The sequence below is a fragment of the Delphinapterus leucas genome, chromosome 19 (genome assembly GCF_059928025.1).
Source record: "Delphinapterus leucas isolate spDelLeu-1000000601 "Yukka" chromosome 19, BTC_Dleu_Yukka2, whole genome shotgun sequence".
Taxonomy (NCBI): domain Eukaryota; kingdom Metazoa; phylum Chordata; class Mammalia; order Artiodactyla; family Monodontidae; genus Delphinapterus; species Delphinapterus leucas.
Genome location: NC_143147.1, coordinates 50,282,933 through 50,301,882, shown reverse-complemented (window position 1 = coordinate 50,301,882; position 18,950 = coordinate 50,282,933). Strand labels below are relative to the sequence as shown.

The window sequence follows — 18,950 nt, the reverse complement described above, 5'->3', positions numbered from 1 at the left end:
TTTCAGGATACAAAATTAATTCACAGAAATCTCTGGCATTCCTATACACTAACAATGAAAAATCAGAAAGAGAAATTAAGGAAACAAGCCCATTTACCATGCAACAAAAAGAATAAAATACCTAGGAATAAACCTACCTAAGGAGGCAAAAGACCTGTACTCAGAAAACTATAAAACACTGATGAAAGAAATCAAAAATGACATAAACAGATGGAGAAATATACCATGTTCTTGGATTGGAAGAATCAATATTGTGAAAATGACTATACTACCCAAAGCAATCTACAGATTCCATGCAATCACTATCAAACTATCAATGGCATTCTTCACAGGATTCAAACAAAAAATTTTAAATTCGTATAGAAACACAACAGAACTTGAATAGCCAAAGCAATCCTGAGAAAGAAAAACGGAGCTGGAGGAATCAGGCTCCCTGACTTCAAACTATACTACAAAGCTACAGTAATCAAGACAGTATGATACTGGCACAAAAACAGAAATCTAGGTCAATGGTACAGAATAGAAAGCCCAGAGATAAACCCACACACATATGGTCACCTTATCTTTGATAAAGAAGGCAAGAATATACAATGGAGAAAAGACAGCCTCTTCAGTAAGTGGTGCTCGGAAAACTGGACAGCTACATGTAAAAGAATGAAATTAGAACACTCCCTAACACCATACACAAAAATAAACTCCAAATGGATTAAAGACCTAAATGTAAGGCCAGGCACTATAAAACTCTTAGAGGAAAACATAGGAAAAACACTCTGACATAATCCACAACAAGATCCTTTTTGACCCACCTCCTAGAATAATGGAAATAAAAACAAAAATAAACAAGTGGGATCTAATGAAACTTAAAAGCTTTTGCACAGCAAAGGAAACCTTAAGCAAAATGAAAAGACAGCCCTCAGAATGGGAGAAAATAGTTGCAAGCGAAGCAACTGACAAAGGATTAATCTCTAAAATATACAAACAGCTCACGCAGCTCAGTATCAAAGAAACAAACAATTCAATTAAAAAGTGGGCGGAAGACCTAAATAGACATGTCACCAAAGAAGACATACAGATGGCCAGGAGGCACATGAGAAGATGCTCAACATCACTAATTATTAGCAAAATGCAAATCAAAAGTACAATGAGGTATATCACCTTACACCTGTCAGAACGGCCATTATCAAAAAGTCTAGAAACAATAAAGGCTGGAAAGGGTGTGGTGAAAAGGGAACGCTCCTGCACTGTTGGTGAGAATGTAAATTGATACAACCACTATGGAGAACAGTATGAAGTTTCCTTAAAATACTAAAAATAGAACTACCATATGACCCAGTGATCCCACTACTGGGCATATACCCTGAGAAAACCATGATTCAAAAACAGACGTGTATCACAATGTTCATTGCAGCTCTGTTTACAGTAGCCAGGAAATGGAGCCAACCTAAATGCCCGTCGACAGATGAATGGATAAAGAAGATGTGGCACACATATACAATGGAATATTACTCAGCCATAAAAAGAAATGAAACTGAGTTATTTGTAGTGAGGTGGTTGGATGTAAAGTCTGTCATACAGAGTGAAGTAAGTCAGAAAGAGAAAAACAAATACCATATGCTAACACATATATATGGAATCTAAAAAAAAGAGAAAAAATGGTACTGATGACCTAGGGGCAGGGCAGGAATAAAGACATAGACATAGAGAATGGACTTGAGGACAAAGGGTGGGAGGGGGAAGCTGGGGCATCGACATATATACAATGGAATATTACTCAGCCATAAAAAGAAACGAAATTGAGTTATTTGTAGTGAGATGATTGGATGTAAAGTCTGTCATACAGAGTGAAGTAAGTCAGAAAGAGAAAAGCAAATACCATATGCTAACACGTATATATGGAATCTAAAAAGAAAAAAAAAAGGTACTGATGAACCTAGGGGCAGGGCAGGAATAAAGACATAGACATAGAGAATGGACTTGAGGACAGGGGGTGGGGGCGGGGGAAGCTGGGGCAAAGTGAGAGTAGCATCGACATATGTACACTGCTGAATGTAAAATAGCTAGCTAGTGGGAAGCAGCAGCATAGCACAGGGAGATCAGCTCGGTGCTTTGTGACCACCTAGAGGGGTGGGATAGGGAGGGTGGGAGGGAGGCTCAAGAGGGAGGGGATATGGGGATATATGTATGCATGTGGCTGATTCACTTTGTTGTACAACAGAAACTAACACAGCAGTGTGAAGCAATTATACTCCAATAAAGATCTATTTTTAAAAAGTGATTCATATAAAAATTTTTTTAATAAAATAAAAAATAAAATAAATTTAGGGCATTCCCTGGCCGTCCAGTGGTTAGGACCCTGTGCTTCCACTGCTGGGGGCACGGGTTCAATCCCTGGTCAGGGAACTAAGATCCCATATGCCCTGTGGCACAGCCAAAAAAATAATAATAAATAAATTTTAAAAGAAGTGACTCAGTTCCCCTTCTCCAGTTATCAAAGAAATCAACATTATCTCTTCGTTTCTTAGGATTTGATTCTAAAGAAGGAAATTGGTATCATTATATCAGAGTCAAATCCAATCAGAAAGAAAAGCATCTTTGTAGCACAATCATCTAAAATCACAAACATCAACAACCTTAGAAATACGCTGATTGAAGTAATCACAGAGAAGGACAATTAAGTAAATCTGAAACAAATGCTGATGCTAAAGCTCATTTCAACTTTAAGAGAACAATATGAACAGAAAGTCACAAGTTTGACGGGAAATTTCCATTCTGGTCCTAGTAAGTATTTTAATTACATCTGTTAATCTGGGGATGTGCTCTGCAAGTGGGAAATCATGAAGCAAATTTAACAGAATTGCTCTTTCAGAAAAGAATTATCACTCATCAAAACCTCTGAAAGATTAAAACTATAATTCTGAAAAATAGTTTTTTTTGCTTTGCTCCACCTTTTTTATTCTTTTTTTCTTGATATAGTAAATGCCCTGAGGCTCTGACCCAGCTTCAGAAAAAAAGCCAGTAGAGTGAATTCGGGAGGAAAAAAATATATATCCAATTGAGGATGAGCAAAAGGGTAAGAGGAATTAAGAACTGACATGGAAAAGGAACACCCTAAAAGTATGTATATAAGGGCCAAAAAGGCAGCTTGCAAATAGGATGTTCCCGATCTCCTCTCCTCACCTGGACAAACCAGTCCTTTGCAGGAACAGCATGTCTTGCTCATCTCGCGTGTCCTCCTCCAGGGCTGGTGGCAGCAGCGGAAGCAGATGCAGTCTGGGGGGAGGCTCTGCCCGGGGATTCGGAGGAGGGGCCGGCAGCCGTGGCCTGAATGGGGGCTCCAGCAGGGGCTTTGGAGGGAGTTTTGGTAGCTGCTCAATAGGGGGCGGTTTGGGAGGAGCTTCAGGCTCTGGGATTGGCTTTGGTGGAGGGGCTGGATTCGGCGGGGGGTGCTAGCGGAGGCTTCTACAGCTATGGTGGTGGTATGGGTGGTGGTGTTGGCCATGGGGGGCTTTTCTCTGGAGGTGAAAAGCAAACCATGCAGAACCTCAGTGACTGGCTGGCCAGTTACCTAGACAAAGTCCCCTGGAGGAGGCTGATCTGGAGAACAAAATCAAGGAGTGGTATGACAAATTTGGGCCAGGGTCTGGAGTTGGTGGAGCTGGAAGAGATTACAGCAAATACTATCCAATCATTGAAGATCTTAGGAATCAGGTGAGACACTAGCCATGTCTGAATTTCTATTACTTCTGTAGCTTTCCCATTTAATCAGATCATGGACCATGATGGTGAATTTAAATCAAGGAATTATTTGAAAACATATCTGTTTTGTTGTATATGTAAAATGGGACTTGGTGTGCTTTAACTATGACAGTATTGTATACACGACATCCATTAATGTGTATACACATTAATTTTGTTTGCATCTTACATTTGAGTATTTCTACATAAGAGTAAAATTTATACAATGCCAGGTAGCTGATTAACATAAGAGTGATGGCTATGAGTTGACACAAGCTTCATCTAATTATTTCGTGATTAATTCTGGCAGGTTGATGTATTTTAGTGTCTTGCTAGATTTAAATCGTCTTACAACTATTTTTCTTCCTAGAAAGTCTGGTGCAAATATTGTATGAGAATGTGGTGGAATCTAAAATGTTTAACCATGGTTGTATGGGAAGTATATTTTTAAAGACTTTTTTGGAAGTGGAATTCATGTTTCACACTGTTTCTGAAAGAGCCCGTAGAACAACTGATCTTCCAAAGCACCAGAAATATTCAGAGGATTGTGTTCTGTAAAGCAACGTTCCATGCCCATTCCAATAACTGTGCAAGTTGTTAATTTTTGCAGAAAGATGTCTAAATACATTAGGATTATCAATGCAGTGTCATTACTAAGCACATTTTCAAAGCAATTCACCTTTAAAAGCTAACTCAGGAGACATCTACTCTCACAGGTGGGCATGTAGACACAGGTAAAAAGCATCCATGATTTATTCACTATTATTGTCTTTTCTAGATCCTTACTGCCACTATTGAAAATGCTGGGATTGTTCTGCAAATTGACAATGCCAGACTGACTGCTGATGACTTCAGACTGAAGTAAGAAAAATGAAGACTTGAAAACAAACGTCCTAAGGGAAATAAAATTCAATCCCTTGGCTTAGTTTACTCTAAATTTTAAAGAAACCTTTTAGGGGATCAAGACCTGAATTCACAAACATCCCAAGGGTACATTTCAAAAACCATCATTCTACCAACAAGAAAAGAAAGGCAGCTTCAGGATGAAATTTTTGTTATCAAAAATATTGGCCATCAATAGAATTAATGTAAGGCTCAGATTTTTCTTTACAAGGGAAAAACCCCTAAGAGAAAACTTAGCCTTCAATGATCAGATTGCTCAGGGGAGAAAATATTTTCTTGAATATGGAAGGATGGACTGTACTCTTTGAAATGGGCTGTACTGTACCCTTCCAGATACAAGAACGAGCTGCATCTCCGGCAGACCGTGGAAGCTGACATCAATGGCCTGCAGAAAGTGCTGGATGACCTGACCGTGACTCGCTCTGACTTGGAGATGCAGATTGAGAGCCTCACAGAGGAGCTGGCCTACCTGAAGAAGAACCACCAGGAGGTAGGAACACGGTCCACGATTAAATGACTGGCCTACAGAGTTTCCCCCACATCCATTCTACGACAGTAAATTCCATCTGGATGGATTTCCAACTTCTATAACCGGGGGAGAAAAGTAATGATGAGAAAATTATATGTGAATTTGTTGGGTTCTTTTTTTCCCCTTCAGTGTGCTAGTTTCAACCTTTTGTTGGCTTAAGCACATTTTAGGAAGTCATTGCTTTTCAGTTTTCATCACTCTGGTCTATTTTCCCTTCATGCTAGGAAATGAAGAGTATGCAACGAAGCTCCGGAGGGGATGTGACCGTAGAACTGAACCCAGGGACGGACCTGACTAAGTTACTGAATGACGTGAGGGCACAGTATGAGGACCTGGCTGAGCAGAACCACTGCGAGGCTGAAGAGCAGTTCAACGAGCAGGTAGATCATCACCCTGAGCCTCCGAGCCCTGCCCGCAGCCACATACACACACACACACACACACACACGCGCACACACACACACACACACACACACACACACACACGCGCCACTTCCGCTCATCTCATCAGCCTCATCTCATCAGCCTCAACTCAACATCAGTCTGCAACGAGACTGCGTTTTATTTGTATTTAGAGCGCATCTCTGCAAGCACAGATCTCTACCGATGCTGATGCCAGGCCAGCCAGTTCCACCAAGAATGAGATCACAGAACTGAAACGCACTCTGCAAGCCCTGGAAATTGAGCTGCAGTCCCAACTGGCCATGGTTTGTGCTTTTCAAAACTCTCCAGTGGAGCAATTCGGTTTTCTTTGCCAAGATGTTCCACTTGGCACATAATAAATGCAGGATTAGGGAGGACTGTATTGTGGCTGTTGAAAGCATGAGACATTCCAGTTAAAAGTAATATATCTATTTCCATAAAAGATTTCGTTTTAAAAAAGTAATGGCAACAAAAATTAAGGAAGCAATGATAGAGCAATAGAGCTTGTAACTCATGGAAAGTGCCTTTCTCCTAGTATCTTATAAAATGTATTTTTTTAATCATCCAATGATTTATTTTCATCATGAAATTTTTATTTGCTTTTTCCCTTAGAAAAGCTCCCTGGAGAGATCAGCTCAGTGCTTTGTGACTGCCTGGAGGGGTGGGATAGGGAGGGTGGGAGGGCGACGCAAGAGGGAAGAGATATGGGGACATATATGTATGTATAACTGATTCACTTTGTTATAAAGCAGAAACTAACACACCACTGTAAAGCAATTATACTCCAATAAAGATGTTAAAAAAAGAAAAGGAAAGAAAAGAAAAGCTCCCTGGAAGGAACCTTGGCTGACACGGAGGCTGGCTACATGGCACAGCTGTCACAAATTCAAATGCAGATCAGCGGCCTGGAGGAGCAGATCTGCCAGATCTGGGGTGAGACTGAACGCCAGAACACAGAGTATGAGCAGCTGCTGGACATCAAGACCTGCCTGGAGTTGGAGATTGATCCCTACCACTGCCTGCTTGATGGAGAAGGAGGGCAAATGAAAGTCAGGAACATGCTAAACGCAGACCTTGGTGTATTTACATTATGAAACCAAAAAGGGGCTTGGGGACCAGACTTGTATTTATAAAGTAAAAGAGTCCAATCAAATGACAGCTGCCTTCATGGGAAAGAGCCCTCTGCATGGAGGGTTTCTCCTGCCTTTGCAAACGGCAAAGGAAAACAATTCTTTTTTTCTCCAGTGGTTCTGGTTTTGGAGGATCTGATTTTAGAAACTCGGGATCAGAAACACGGGGTCCAGAAACACCGGATCCAGGGATTCATCCATGTCTAGTGACTCAAGATCTGGAAGCTGTTCTGTCCAAGGAAGAGGTAGATATTTTTTTCACGTTCCTGGTAATTTTATAATTGAAACGTAAAGGCACGCATTGCTTGTCATATAAAAAGTGTATACTAGCGTTCACGTCATCTTACCCAGACAGAACATACTCAGTGAACGCATTTGGATTTCTCTTGATGTATGTTTCTGTGACAGTTTCCAGACTGACATTGTGATTCTTTGATTTTCAGATCCAAGCTAGACTAGAGTGACTAAAGACCATCGTAGAGGCGGTGGTGGATGGCAAAGTTGTCTCATCTCAAGTCAGCAACCTTTCTGAGGTGAAGCTTAAATAGGCAATTTCCAGATCAACAAGAGTGTCCTTCAGAGAAAACAATCTAAAAGACACGAATGAAGAAGTTGCATCAATCTAGCCATCTTTCCGGCTAACTTCGGGAAAAAGTTTCCATACAGAAATAGATGACTAACAAATTTTTCTGCATCTTTTTCTTTTCTTATTAGAATTCTCTTGAAAAAGTTGAAATGACAGCTTTGCTGTAATTGTTTCTATGCTTCAATAAATTTACTTTTGCAAGTCAACTAAATTATTTCTGAATATTTTTAAAGAAATGCAATATTTTACCCAGAAATGAAGCTCTAGATTATGATCTAGCTGCATTATCGTTACAAATAATAATGTACACATTATTCATTATTTACATAGTGTCTTCCTCATGAGAATGAAAATTATAGCCATTTTGTATGTGGGAAATTTTTTTTTTTTTGTGGTACGTGGGCCTCTCACTGTTGTGGCCTCTGCCGTTGCGGAGCACAGGCTCCAGACGTGCAGGCTCAGCGGCCATGGCTCACGAGCCCAGCCGCTCCTCGGCATGTGGGATCTTCCCGGACCAGGGCACGAACCCGTGTCCCCTGCATTGGCAGACGGACCCTCAACCACTGCGCCACCAGGGAAGCCCCTGTATGTGGGAAATTTTAACATCACATTAGAACTCAGTGATAGCTGAAATTAGACCTCAGTGTCCCTAAAACAGCCAACAGCTTAGCCCACAAAAAAGGATGAGATTGAATAATCATTCTATAATTAATTAATGTCTAGTTTCTTTATGTCCATCACTGAACTGACTATTTCATGAGATAAAAAGAAACATAAGGGACTTCCCTGGTGGTCCAGCAGGTAAGACTCTGCTCTCCCAGTGCAGGGAGCCCAGGTTTGATCCCTGGTCAGGGAACTAGATCCCACATGCTGCAACTGAGACCCAGTGCAGCCAAAATTAATTAATTGGTTAATTTTAAAAAAAGAAACATAAGATATACCTCCTACTTCAAGAAGCTTACATTTTAGATGGAGAGGAAAGCTAAAAACACAAAGAAGATAGCAGACAATACAGGATGTTAACAGTGAAGGGCTTGATTCCACAGTATCTACCAGAAGTGCCGCAGGAATCTGACAGTGCATGTTTGCAGAGCTTTTAGGAGACTGGTCAAAATAAAAGTCTTGGGAAAGAAGATGGGATATGTAATATGGTGCCAGATTTCCGAAAACCTTGAAAGTCCCAAAGGGAATAGATGCTCAGATATTTGCTCCCTTGTGAAATCTAGCCACACCTCTAACCAAAACTTGTCACTTAGCCAAGCTGGTGTTTCCTATTCCCACTCTCCATTGCTGAAGTCTTTTACCCCATGGGTGGTCCACAGAGCTCTGTCTTGTCTTGCTTGGGAAACGAAGCCTGTTAAAGTAGGGTAGGGGGTGGTATAGGTCAGTCTCAGGAAGAAACAGGCAAAGGACAAAGCCAGGCTGGGTAAGGACTTTCCACTCAAGGAATTTAATATGACCAGACCACAAATTAGATCATCAATCCCACAAGCCAGTCCTTAAGAAAAGGACATGGGACTTGGCATAAAAACCCAAATTAAAAATTACAAAAGAGTAAACCTGAATGTAATTCATGTAAATTGTACCTTCCAATATAAAATCAATAAGAGCTGCATGAGAGTACCAAACCTTAATAATAAAAACAACCAAATAATGTAGTTTGTTTTCCTCTAGGCACACTGAATAAAACATAAAAAATGAATCTGTAGGCACTCTGTAACCACAGAATGAAGTTGATAGCTAAGCATCAACCACTATTCAGAGGAAAAGAGCAACACTGTCTTAAGTCAAACATATGTTTCCCATCAAAGCATTACAGCAAATTAAACCTTGGATGTTTCTCCTCTACTGAAAAGTTAAGAAATATGAACTCGCTGATTCAGCCTGGATTAAAGACAGAAGGACAGACATGGAAACCAGCTGTATGTGGCCTCCCATCGCAGTCACATCGGGAAAGCCTCTCTCCATGAGTCTTCCCACGTCCAGTCTTCTAGTCCTGTACCACCTGGGACCTATGTTTACGGCTAGTATTAGCCTCATGTCAGGGCAAAAGTATATGGCTACTCTGAAAATTATCTTGAGATGAAATCCTCATTCTGGGTTTCCTTGGCATGTGTTGAGATGCTGTATTTGTACTAAATGATTGTTGACAGATATGGAAAGGGCCAGATCACAGGTGCCAGCGTACTGAGATGCAGTAGACTGTGCGGTAAAAGGAGCTCATTCGATTTTAAAAACTGAAATGATTGAACCATTTTGGATTGTGAAATTTATTTAGAGTGCTGAATAAAATGTTAAGGACAGGGTGTTCACACCTTATTATCCGCCCTAAAATTATTTTAAAACCACACAACAGGCATAGGCTTTATTTTGAAACCCTAAAGTTCAGCTCTCCAGTCGACTTTTAAGTAAGAGGAATGTGTTTCTTTTTTCTGAGTTGGACTTATGGATAAGAAGGAAGAGCCAATGCCAACCTGCATACAGACGTTCATTGTTGACCTTTGATCCAGAGATTCATAAGGTTCTTCTTGTCTTTCTGACCTCAAAGGACAATGGACAAGAACAGTGAGGATGCTGGAGGTGGCGTCCATCCTCACAGAGATTAGAAACAAGAGACAAGGGACTTCCCTTGTGGCTCAGTGGTTAAGAACCTGCTTACCAATGCGGGGGACACGGGTTCGATCCCCAGTCCGGGAAGATCCCACATGCCGCTGAGCAGCTAAGCCCGTGTGCCACAACTACTGAGCCTGCCCTCTAGAGCCCACGAGCCACAACTACTGAGCCCACATGCCACAACTACTGAAGCCCACGCCCCTAGAGCCCGTGCTCTGCAACAAGAGAAGCCACCGCAATGAGAAGCCGGCGCACCGCAATGAAGAGTATCCCCCGGGCTTCCCTGGTGGCGCAGTGGTTGAGAGTCCGCCTGCCGATGCAGGGGACACGGGTTCGTGCCCCGGTCCGGGAAGATCCCACATGCCGCAGAGCGGCTGGGCCCGTGAGCCATGGCCGCTGAGCCTGCGCATCCGGAGCCTGTACTCCGCAACGGGAGAGGCCACAACAGTGAGAGGCCTGCGTACCGCAAAAAAAAAAAAAAATCCTTAAAGTGATTCTATCAGAGATGAAGCATCCACTTTATCAGCTCTAAAAGGAGTTACTAATTGATACCTCTCAATACCCTCCTGGAGGCATTGGGTTTTGCAGGGTTGAAGCCTTTCATGTCACACTTTGCCCAAAAATCAAGTCTATGGCAATTAGTCTCTGGTCAAGGGAAAAGAAGACTTGTAGGGGAGAAATGTGGTTTAGGTGGCTTCTGGCGAGCTTTTTCCCACCAACTTCGGGAGTGCCAACTTGGGAGCAGGTGAGGGAAGAATAGGAAAAGAAATCTAAATGACAGTTTCCCTGGACCAGGTGGCGCTCTGGAGCAGGCAAACAGTATACTTGAATATAAAATCAAAGCATCGTATAAGAAATTTTGGACCTGGAGCTAATGGTCAAGAAGCAAAACAGAACTACAAGAAATATTACAGGATAATTGGGGAACTTCAAAACAAGGTAAGAAACCTTGCTCTGCTGGATGAAAGAACTACACTAAAAATGACAAAATATTAAAAGATTAGGAACATCTTACACATATACCTGTACTTTTCTCAATTTAACCAGATTAAGGAATTCAACAAGCAACAAAATATACCTCTTAGCAATATTAGTTTTTTTTCTAATTAGCTCACTTTTATATAGTTGATTTTATGGAAAGAGTTGTAGAAATGTCTCCAAAATACTTAAATGAAATTAGACTAAGTAAATTGCCTACAGTTATTTTATTCTCAAAAGAAGAGATAAATGCTATAAAGAAATATTTAAGCAATTATTTAATGTATTTGTCATTAAGGCATCATATACATCTAAAATTTCATTGAAGACCCTGAAATTGTCATCGCTAAATACCAGTGCACAGAAGTTACAAATGTGAGTGTAACAAACACAACTTTTTTGTGTCCTGCTTTCCCAGATATCAGATGCAACCATTAACGACACCAGCTTCATGCTGCAGACTGACAATATAAAACTAGTAGCCGACAGCTTCAGACAAAGTAAGACATGGTTACCTTCAATGGCACAATGGAAGACATAAGCCAAGGAGAGAAACACTACATGAAGTCATGCTTATTTGTATACTGGAGTCACAAGTTATGAAAAGAGTATCTTTCTTTTTAGAAATAAATGAAATCCTAAAAATGAAAAAAATATTTTAGCTGAATACACTGTAGAAGGCCGTTATTTACAAGAATGTTTTGTGTTCAAATGATCACTACCTAATTTATGTTTCATAATTAAGAATTATTTCATTTATGTAAAGTTGAAAAACATGTACTGTACCATTATGAAACGATGTATGGTTTAGTAATGCAAACAAAAAAGGTTAAACTAAAAAGAGCAGCAAATAAAATATAAGCACAAAATTCAGGGGCAGGAAGAGGGCATGCAAGTGACTCAATTGTACTGGTAATGACAACGTTTCAGTTCTGAGTGTGGTTCATGGGTATTTGCTGCATTGTTTTTCTCAATACGTTGTACACAGTTTATAATTATTACCATGCATCTATTCAATAATGCTTTTAGTTTCAATAAAGTAAAAAGGCTTGAATTTTGAAGGAAGGATTTGAATAGGCAGACATGAAGCCAATATGAATGAAGGAAAAGTGATAGGACTGACCATGATTTACATGGAACTATGACGTTGAATCTGGCAGAATAAAGAATTCACCTTTGGAGAATGACAGGGATAAGATTAGATACATGGAATAGGGTCAAACCATGGAGGGTCTTAGCTTCTCTGAGGAGTAGAAACTAATGTTAAGTTCCACAGAGAACTCTTGGAAGCCTTAGGCTTAGGAGTAACCTATCAAGGGTTGATTAAGGAAATTAACACGACCTCTGCACACAAGATGGATTGGAGTGGTGGGGATAGAGACTAGAGACAAAGTGAGTAGCTTACTGTAGCAACTCAAGGATAAATTGAAATTTTTCTGGATTGAGATAATCCTGGGAGAAATAAAGAATCTGGAGACAGGATTTGGTCAATTACTAGACTTCAAAGAGCTAAGACAGGGTAAACAAAAATTTTTCAATTTTAAAGCAGAATAAAAATTGGAAAGTTGGGAGGGAAAGCAGAATTAGGAGAAAAGATAATAGAGCAAGTTGTACGTATATTGAGTTTGATGTAACAATGGAATACCCAACTGGAAATATCCAATAGACAACCAGAGATACAATGGACAATTGCCTACAAGTTTCACTAAGGTAACTATGCAGAGGATGAAAAACACAGTAGTCTTAATTGGTATGTAAAATTTATTATACACAGCCAAAATCCTAACCAACTGGTAAACAGTTGGACTTTTAGAGTACACTTTAAAAATGACTTTACAACTAATACAACTCTAGAAATTCAGAACTAAATATATTTTGAGGTATGAATTATCTCAAGAAGCACAACAGAGAGGTCCTTTCCAGAAGTGAGTCACACACAAAAATACACAAATTCAGAACGGAATCATGCAGAGTCTGTCTTGGAGGTACTCAACTCAACTCAAAAGACAGTTATTGATTGTTTAGAATAGGCAAGTACAGTAATAAGGTAATATAGCTGAACTATCAAAGGTATCATATAGCATCATACAGTTGAAAAAAGATCAAAGTTAATCCTAAAAGGTTAAGATTTAGGATTCTCAAAGAGAACTGAAAATGTTTCCCTAACTCTCAATCAGTGATGACTTCTGTGAAAATCTCTTTCAAGGTAAGAGTCACTGGTTTTCTAACCACTTGGAGAAGTTTCAAAGATAATGATTTTTGAGGGTAACTGAGCTTGTGGTACCTGTGGTACCACATATCACCCAATTTCACTTCTGGAGTCAGAAATCATAGATGGTGTGAGCCGCTGGGGAGATGAGCCATTTGACAAAAGTGATTATGAAGGAGTTGAAGCTTAATGGATTAGTATAATGATTTTTTCTGAAGACAACGGTGTGGAGATATTTGGAAAAGGTGCAGCAGAACATGGAATCACTAAATGGCAACTATTCTTGCCCTACCGACAGCTTTGTTTTCATATAGGCTGGACTAAATTTCAGAAAGTGTTATTAATTTCCCAATGTGATCATTTGTATTTTAAGCCAAAAGACATCTTAAAATATATTAAAACTTCTTTTTTTTTTTACTGAATGCACCAGTGGTGGAAGAAGCAGAAGAGGAATAAAAGTCAAATTGAGACGCCAAAAAAAATGAGAAGGAAATTTTTAAACGTTCACAAATTTCAGAACATTTTATACCGCAAATAGAATTGCAGACTACAGCCTTCAAGAACTCGACAACTGTGTTAAGCGCAAAATCAGAAAATGAATCTTGCACACTTTAACCTTAATACCAGATTCTTTCAAAGATAGCTCAGAAGTTATTGTTAACTACACAAAGTTATAGTTAAAAGTAAAAAGGTAGCATAGCTAAACCTTCAACGGTATCATATAGGATCATACAGTTGAAAAAAGAGTGGGTTCTGTTTTACTCAATCTTTGAGATTAATATTGAGAATTTGTCAAAGAGAATAGAAAATGCTTTCCTAATTCTCAAACAGTGCTGACTTCAATGAACAGCTCTTTCAAGACATGAGTAGCTAGTCTTGTGGCTGCTTGGAGAGGTTTCAAAGATAATGATTTTTCAAGGTTAAAATCTACAGACTCCAGCATTTCCTCCAAATGCTCAAAATTGTTCACGAAGGTAGAAGTATTACATTCATGTAAAATGATATGATCTACAGGTGTAATTAAGTTGCATTACACAAAAATTGCCAGTATGCTGTATTAGTGTCTTTAATCTGAACACAGCCCCACGCGCAAGAGGAAAAGATTATCATTCAATCCTAAATGTACAGCAGTAATCCCTAAGAGAGCAACTCCTCTCATGGTTATACAATAAGAAAGTCAAAACAAACCAGAGCTTTGCCATGAACATTCCAGAACTCAAAACATACTTTTAAGAGAAGTTTGACAATAGCCACTCATTTTCAAGACAAGATATAACATCAATAAAAGATAATCTACTCTGGTATTCATTCGTTTGTTCAAAAGCAAGCGTTAAGTCTAAGGGGTTAGTAGGAAACCCCACTAAATTAGTGGGAGTTGGGGCAGTTTCCAAAGAAACAAGACATGCGCTCTTTGCCCTTGAGAAGTTCACAATCTAGTTAAGGAGAAAACAATTACCAAGCATTTTGAATCTCACTTAAAGGTTGTGAACAAATAAAAATTTTTAAATCTCTATATATTTTAAATGCCATTTATTTAATAGCCAAAGTCAGAGTCTACCTCCTCCAAACCTGTGGGGAAATATCATTTTTTTAATAACAGTACAGCTAAAATTTCTTTTGTAAAATGTCTTTTTATAAAGAGCCTAAATGTACCACTTCTGAGATTCCTGTTTTTATATATAAAGCTTACTTAGAAAGGGATCCACGTGTAAATACCAGCTGCCATACTACCAGCTATACACATTGCGTCCTTCAAAGCTATACAACAGTGCTGAGCAGCTGAGGGTGCTGGGATACTCAGAGACTGACTGGAAAGTTGAAAGCAAGGGAAGAAGAGAAGGACGGGGAGACAAAAACAAATGCATCTGGTAGCAGCTGTCAGGGAGCAGAGTCCAGCCCAGAAGAAGTTAGAGGACTCTGCAATGGCAGCAGAAAACTAGGGAGGTGATAAACACCATGGGGAAGTAAGAAGGCAGAAGGAGACACAGGTTGTGGAGAGTTTGCTTCTAGAATAGACATGTTCATCTAGCCAGTTTGTGCAGTGGGAGAGCTTTTAAACCTGAAAATAGAACTCAGTAATTCAAGCCATTATGTGAAGACCAATAAGCAAAAATAATATCCAAAGATATATGAACTTGGGTTACAAATAAGTACTATGTCATACATTTGAATGTGATCCACACTGTTCTTTTCCCAGTGCCCACACAATCTGTCCTGGGGAAGCTACTGGAGAAAACAAAAGAGGAAAACTAAAGCTGAGTCCTGCATTCAAGGCATTTGAAACACATACATGCTCAATTCTGAGGACCAGACAATCGCTACTATAACAGTTGTGTATCCAGCATGTATCCAGACCTAGGAAGCAACCAGCACTAACGTCAGAGAAGTTTCACACAGAGACACAGCTTGCTTAGCTAAGATGAATGTTCAAAGCCAAGCAGGGGAATTTCTGTAAACTCTTGTGTCCCCCACCATCAGCCACCCTCTGATTTTTCTACTTCCCACCAATCCCTCTTTACTGCTACTCTTTACCAGAAAACACTTTACATGAAGACCACACCACCTGTGATAAGGGTTCAAAGTCTAGCATATAATGTCTACCCATATGTGCTAGAATGTTCCCTCCAAAAAACAAAATGTTTTTTTTAACCGATTCTGGATATTTCATACAGACAGAAGCATGCAAGATGTGTCCTTTTGTGTCTGGCTTCTTTCACGTAGTGTGATGTTTTCAAGGTTCATGCATGTTGTAGCATGTATCAGTACTTCATCCCTTATTATGGCTGAATAATATTCCAGTGTATGGATATACCAAAATTTGTTTGTTCATTCACCTGTTGATGGAAACTTGTGTTATTTCCACATTTGGAGTATTATGATTAGTGCTGCTACCCATAAAGACACAAAGCAAATTGATGGTTACATAGGCTGGGGGATCAGATGAATGACAAGTGGCTGCTTAATGAATATGGGTTTCTTTTGAGGTGATGAAAATGGTTTGGAACTAGATAGATGTGTTGGTTACCTAACCTTGTGAATGTACTAAATGAACTGTACATCTTTTAATGGTTAATTTTATGTTATGTGAATTTCACCTCAATTAATTTTTTTTAATTGCAAGGCAAAGCCTCCATTGCCACCTGCCTAAAATAGGGTTCTAAGTGTGGGCTAAACTACAAATAGGAAATGTTAGATATTTTTAAATAGATTGCCTATAACATGTAGGCTATCCTTCATAGCCAAGATCAGAGACTGCTTACTCCGTTAAACTTGTTGGGGAAATATAATTAAAAACAAAATCTTCTCATCCAGAAAACCTCTCCACAAAAGTATTAGAGAAAGAAAACATTTTGCTATTGAATAAGCATTAAACCAGAATGTGTTGAACATAAAATTCAATCCACTGAGACCACAGACAGAAGGAAATCTTAACCTTTTATAGCCAAGCAGGTAAAACCCATTACATCCCTGTTCTCAAGACAAATGATAACCAGTCCTCAAGTAAGAGGGCTTGACATCATTTGTCACATAGTTCATCTGGTAATTGGGGCAACTTTGCCTGGTGATTGGGGCTACCATCTGTGTTCACTAATGGCTTCATATAAAAGAAAAGTACACTTCTTGTAACAGGAGGTAGTTCTGGAGAGAGCCTCCTACCTTCCCACAAGAACTGGGAGACAGGGGTGCTATATTCCTCGGATGTTCACATTCCAAAATACGTTCCAGGTCCTTGAGAAAGAGATTCCTGGGTCATAAACCTGGCCAAAGGCTTGTTTAGGTTTGAAAAGGGTTCACTTACATTTCAAAGAGACAGAGAAAGAATTTACAAGGTTTCTAAAGTAATTGCTCTAAGAAAAGAGAGGTGGGGGGGCCGGGGGGGGTGTTCTTCCCTTATTTTCGGTAAAGAGAATTAAGCCTCTTATTTTTCATTTGTATTTGCCCTTATAAGCCTTCTCTGATCTCCTCAGCAAAAAATAATTACTCCCTCCTCAGAGATGCCTTTCTGTGGCACTTCCCACTTTCTATCTTGAATTGAAGCAGTTTCAACAGGATCAGTATCTGTTTCCTTTCTGCACCCCTCCTGGTGCCCAGCACACTGCCCAGAGCTAACACTCAGAAAAGGCCCTGGACGACAGGAGAGAGCCTTGTGGCGATGGAAATGTCCTGTATCTTGACTGCATCAGTGTCGATATCCTGGTTGTCATTTTGTCCCTTTGTTCATGAGATGTTACTATTGGAGGTGCTCAGTAAAGGGCACGTGGGATTTCTCTGTCCTCTTCCTTACAGTTGAATCTACAATTACCTCAAAAGTTTCATTTAAAATTTTAAATGTCCTTGAATGAATGAACACATGTGAATTATGAACTGTTAAGTAATAGTTACAGAGTACTATCAAGAGAAATACAGGCTAGGCTGAACAGAAGAAAACTCACAGCTGCATTCAGGGGAAGAGTTGAGCAGAATTAAGCGATGCCTTTAGGAAACTATGGGGACTATCAACCAGGATGCTAAAAACTGCTGTGCAGGGCAGGAAGCTATGAGAATGGACTAGGTAAAAAAAAAAAAAAAAAAAAATTAACGAAATTAAAATGTTTAGCAACATGGGTGGACCTAGAGATTATCATACTAAGTGAAGTGAGTCAGAGAGAAAACGACAAATACCATATGCTAGCACTTATATGTGGAATCTAAAATATGACATAAATGAACTTAGCTACAAAACAGAAACAGACTCACAGACATAGAGAACAGACATGTGGTTGCCAAGGCGGTGAGGTGGGGGAGGGATGGATTGGAAGTTTGGGATTAGCAGAGGCAAACTCTTATATACAGAATGGATAAACAGCAAGGTCCTACTGTATAGCACAGGGAACTCTATTCAATATTCTGTGATAAATCATAATGGAAAAGAATATGAAAAAGAATGTATATATATGTATAACTGAATCAGTTTGCTGTACAGCAGAAATTAACACAACATTGTAAATCAACTATATTTCAATAAAATAAATTTTTAAAAATGTTTAAAGAGAGACAAAAAGATAAAATCCAAGAAAGAATGAATGCAAGTAAAAGGGATTAAATTGTCTAGAATAAACTAAGATAAGGGGAAATTAACTAAGACTAGACTCTCCAGGACACTTACCAGAAGACAGCAGGGCCAATGTCATCAGGTAGAGGAAGGAGGTTTAGAAAAATCAGTATTTCAATGGCAGGAAGGGAAGCTAAGGGAACACCTGTCAAATTGGTGAAGAAGATGTACTTGGGACCCAACAAAGATCTCTCTTTCAGGGACCAGAAAAGAAAGGCCAATATTGTGGCTCAAGTGGGACCAGTGAATGGGTGCACAGTTTTAGCCTAAGAACTACAACTTCAAAGGTTGGGACCTCCAGATGAAAAAGGGGTAGAGAAAAGAAAATTGAACTATTCCTGGATAGTTTTGTTTAGTGCTTATGGTCTGCAATGATAACAATATAACATGCATTGTATTTGTAAAACACTGAGACTGTTTATAGTTGGTATCCTAAACTGGCCTCACTCTCTAGTAATGGTCATTTTTGGAGCATGAAACAATCCATGTGTTGGGCTGCAATGAACAAGGTAGGAAGGGGAGTGCTGTGGAAAATGCCAGAGAAAATAGGACCCAAAAGCCAAATCTTTGGTTAGAGAAGTAGCCCTGGGTTTTACTCTTGAGTTTCAACAGCAAAGAATGAATTCAGTATCTGCCAAGAACACACTGGTGTGTGTACCATGCCTTGATTAATCACCCGACACGAAATGCATGTGCAGGACATATGGAAATGCGTGTCAGCTTCGCTCACGCACCTTGAAACATGCTGGAAA

The 18,950-nt window shown here is 39.6% G+C and overlaps 1 protein-coding gene and 1 long non-coding RNA gene across 2 annotated transcripts in view; one reads left to right on the top strand and one right to left on the bottom strand.

The window, feature by feature from the left end:
* The window catches only part of LOC149746757 (uncharacterized), a 50,666-nt gene that overhangs the window by 13,665 nt on the left and 18,051 nt on the right, over positions 1–18,950 (bottom strand). The gene's annotated exons all lie outside the window — the stretch shown is intronic.
* Positions 26–7,518, top strand: LOC111166495 (keratin, type I cytoskeletal 24). The gene is given in 12 exon segments (XM_089901258.1): positions 26–3,437; positions 3,439–3,575; positions 3,578–3,708; positions 4,514–4,596; positions 4,972–5,128; positions 5,392–5,547; positions 5,743–5,874; positions 6,412–6,629; positions 6,836–6,884; positions 6,887–6,965; positions 7,164–7,186; positions 7,188–7,518. Coding segments are annotated over 12 exon segments (1,530 nt in total). The 5' UTR covers positions 26–3,153; the 3' UTR covers positions 7,269–7,518.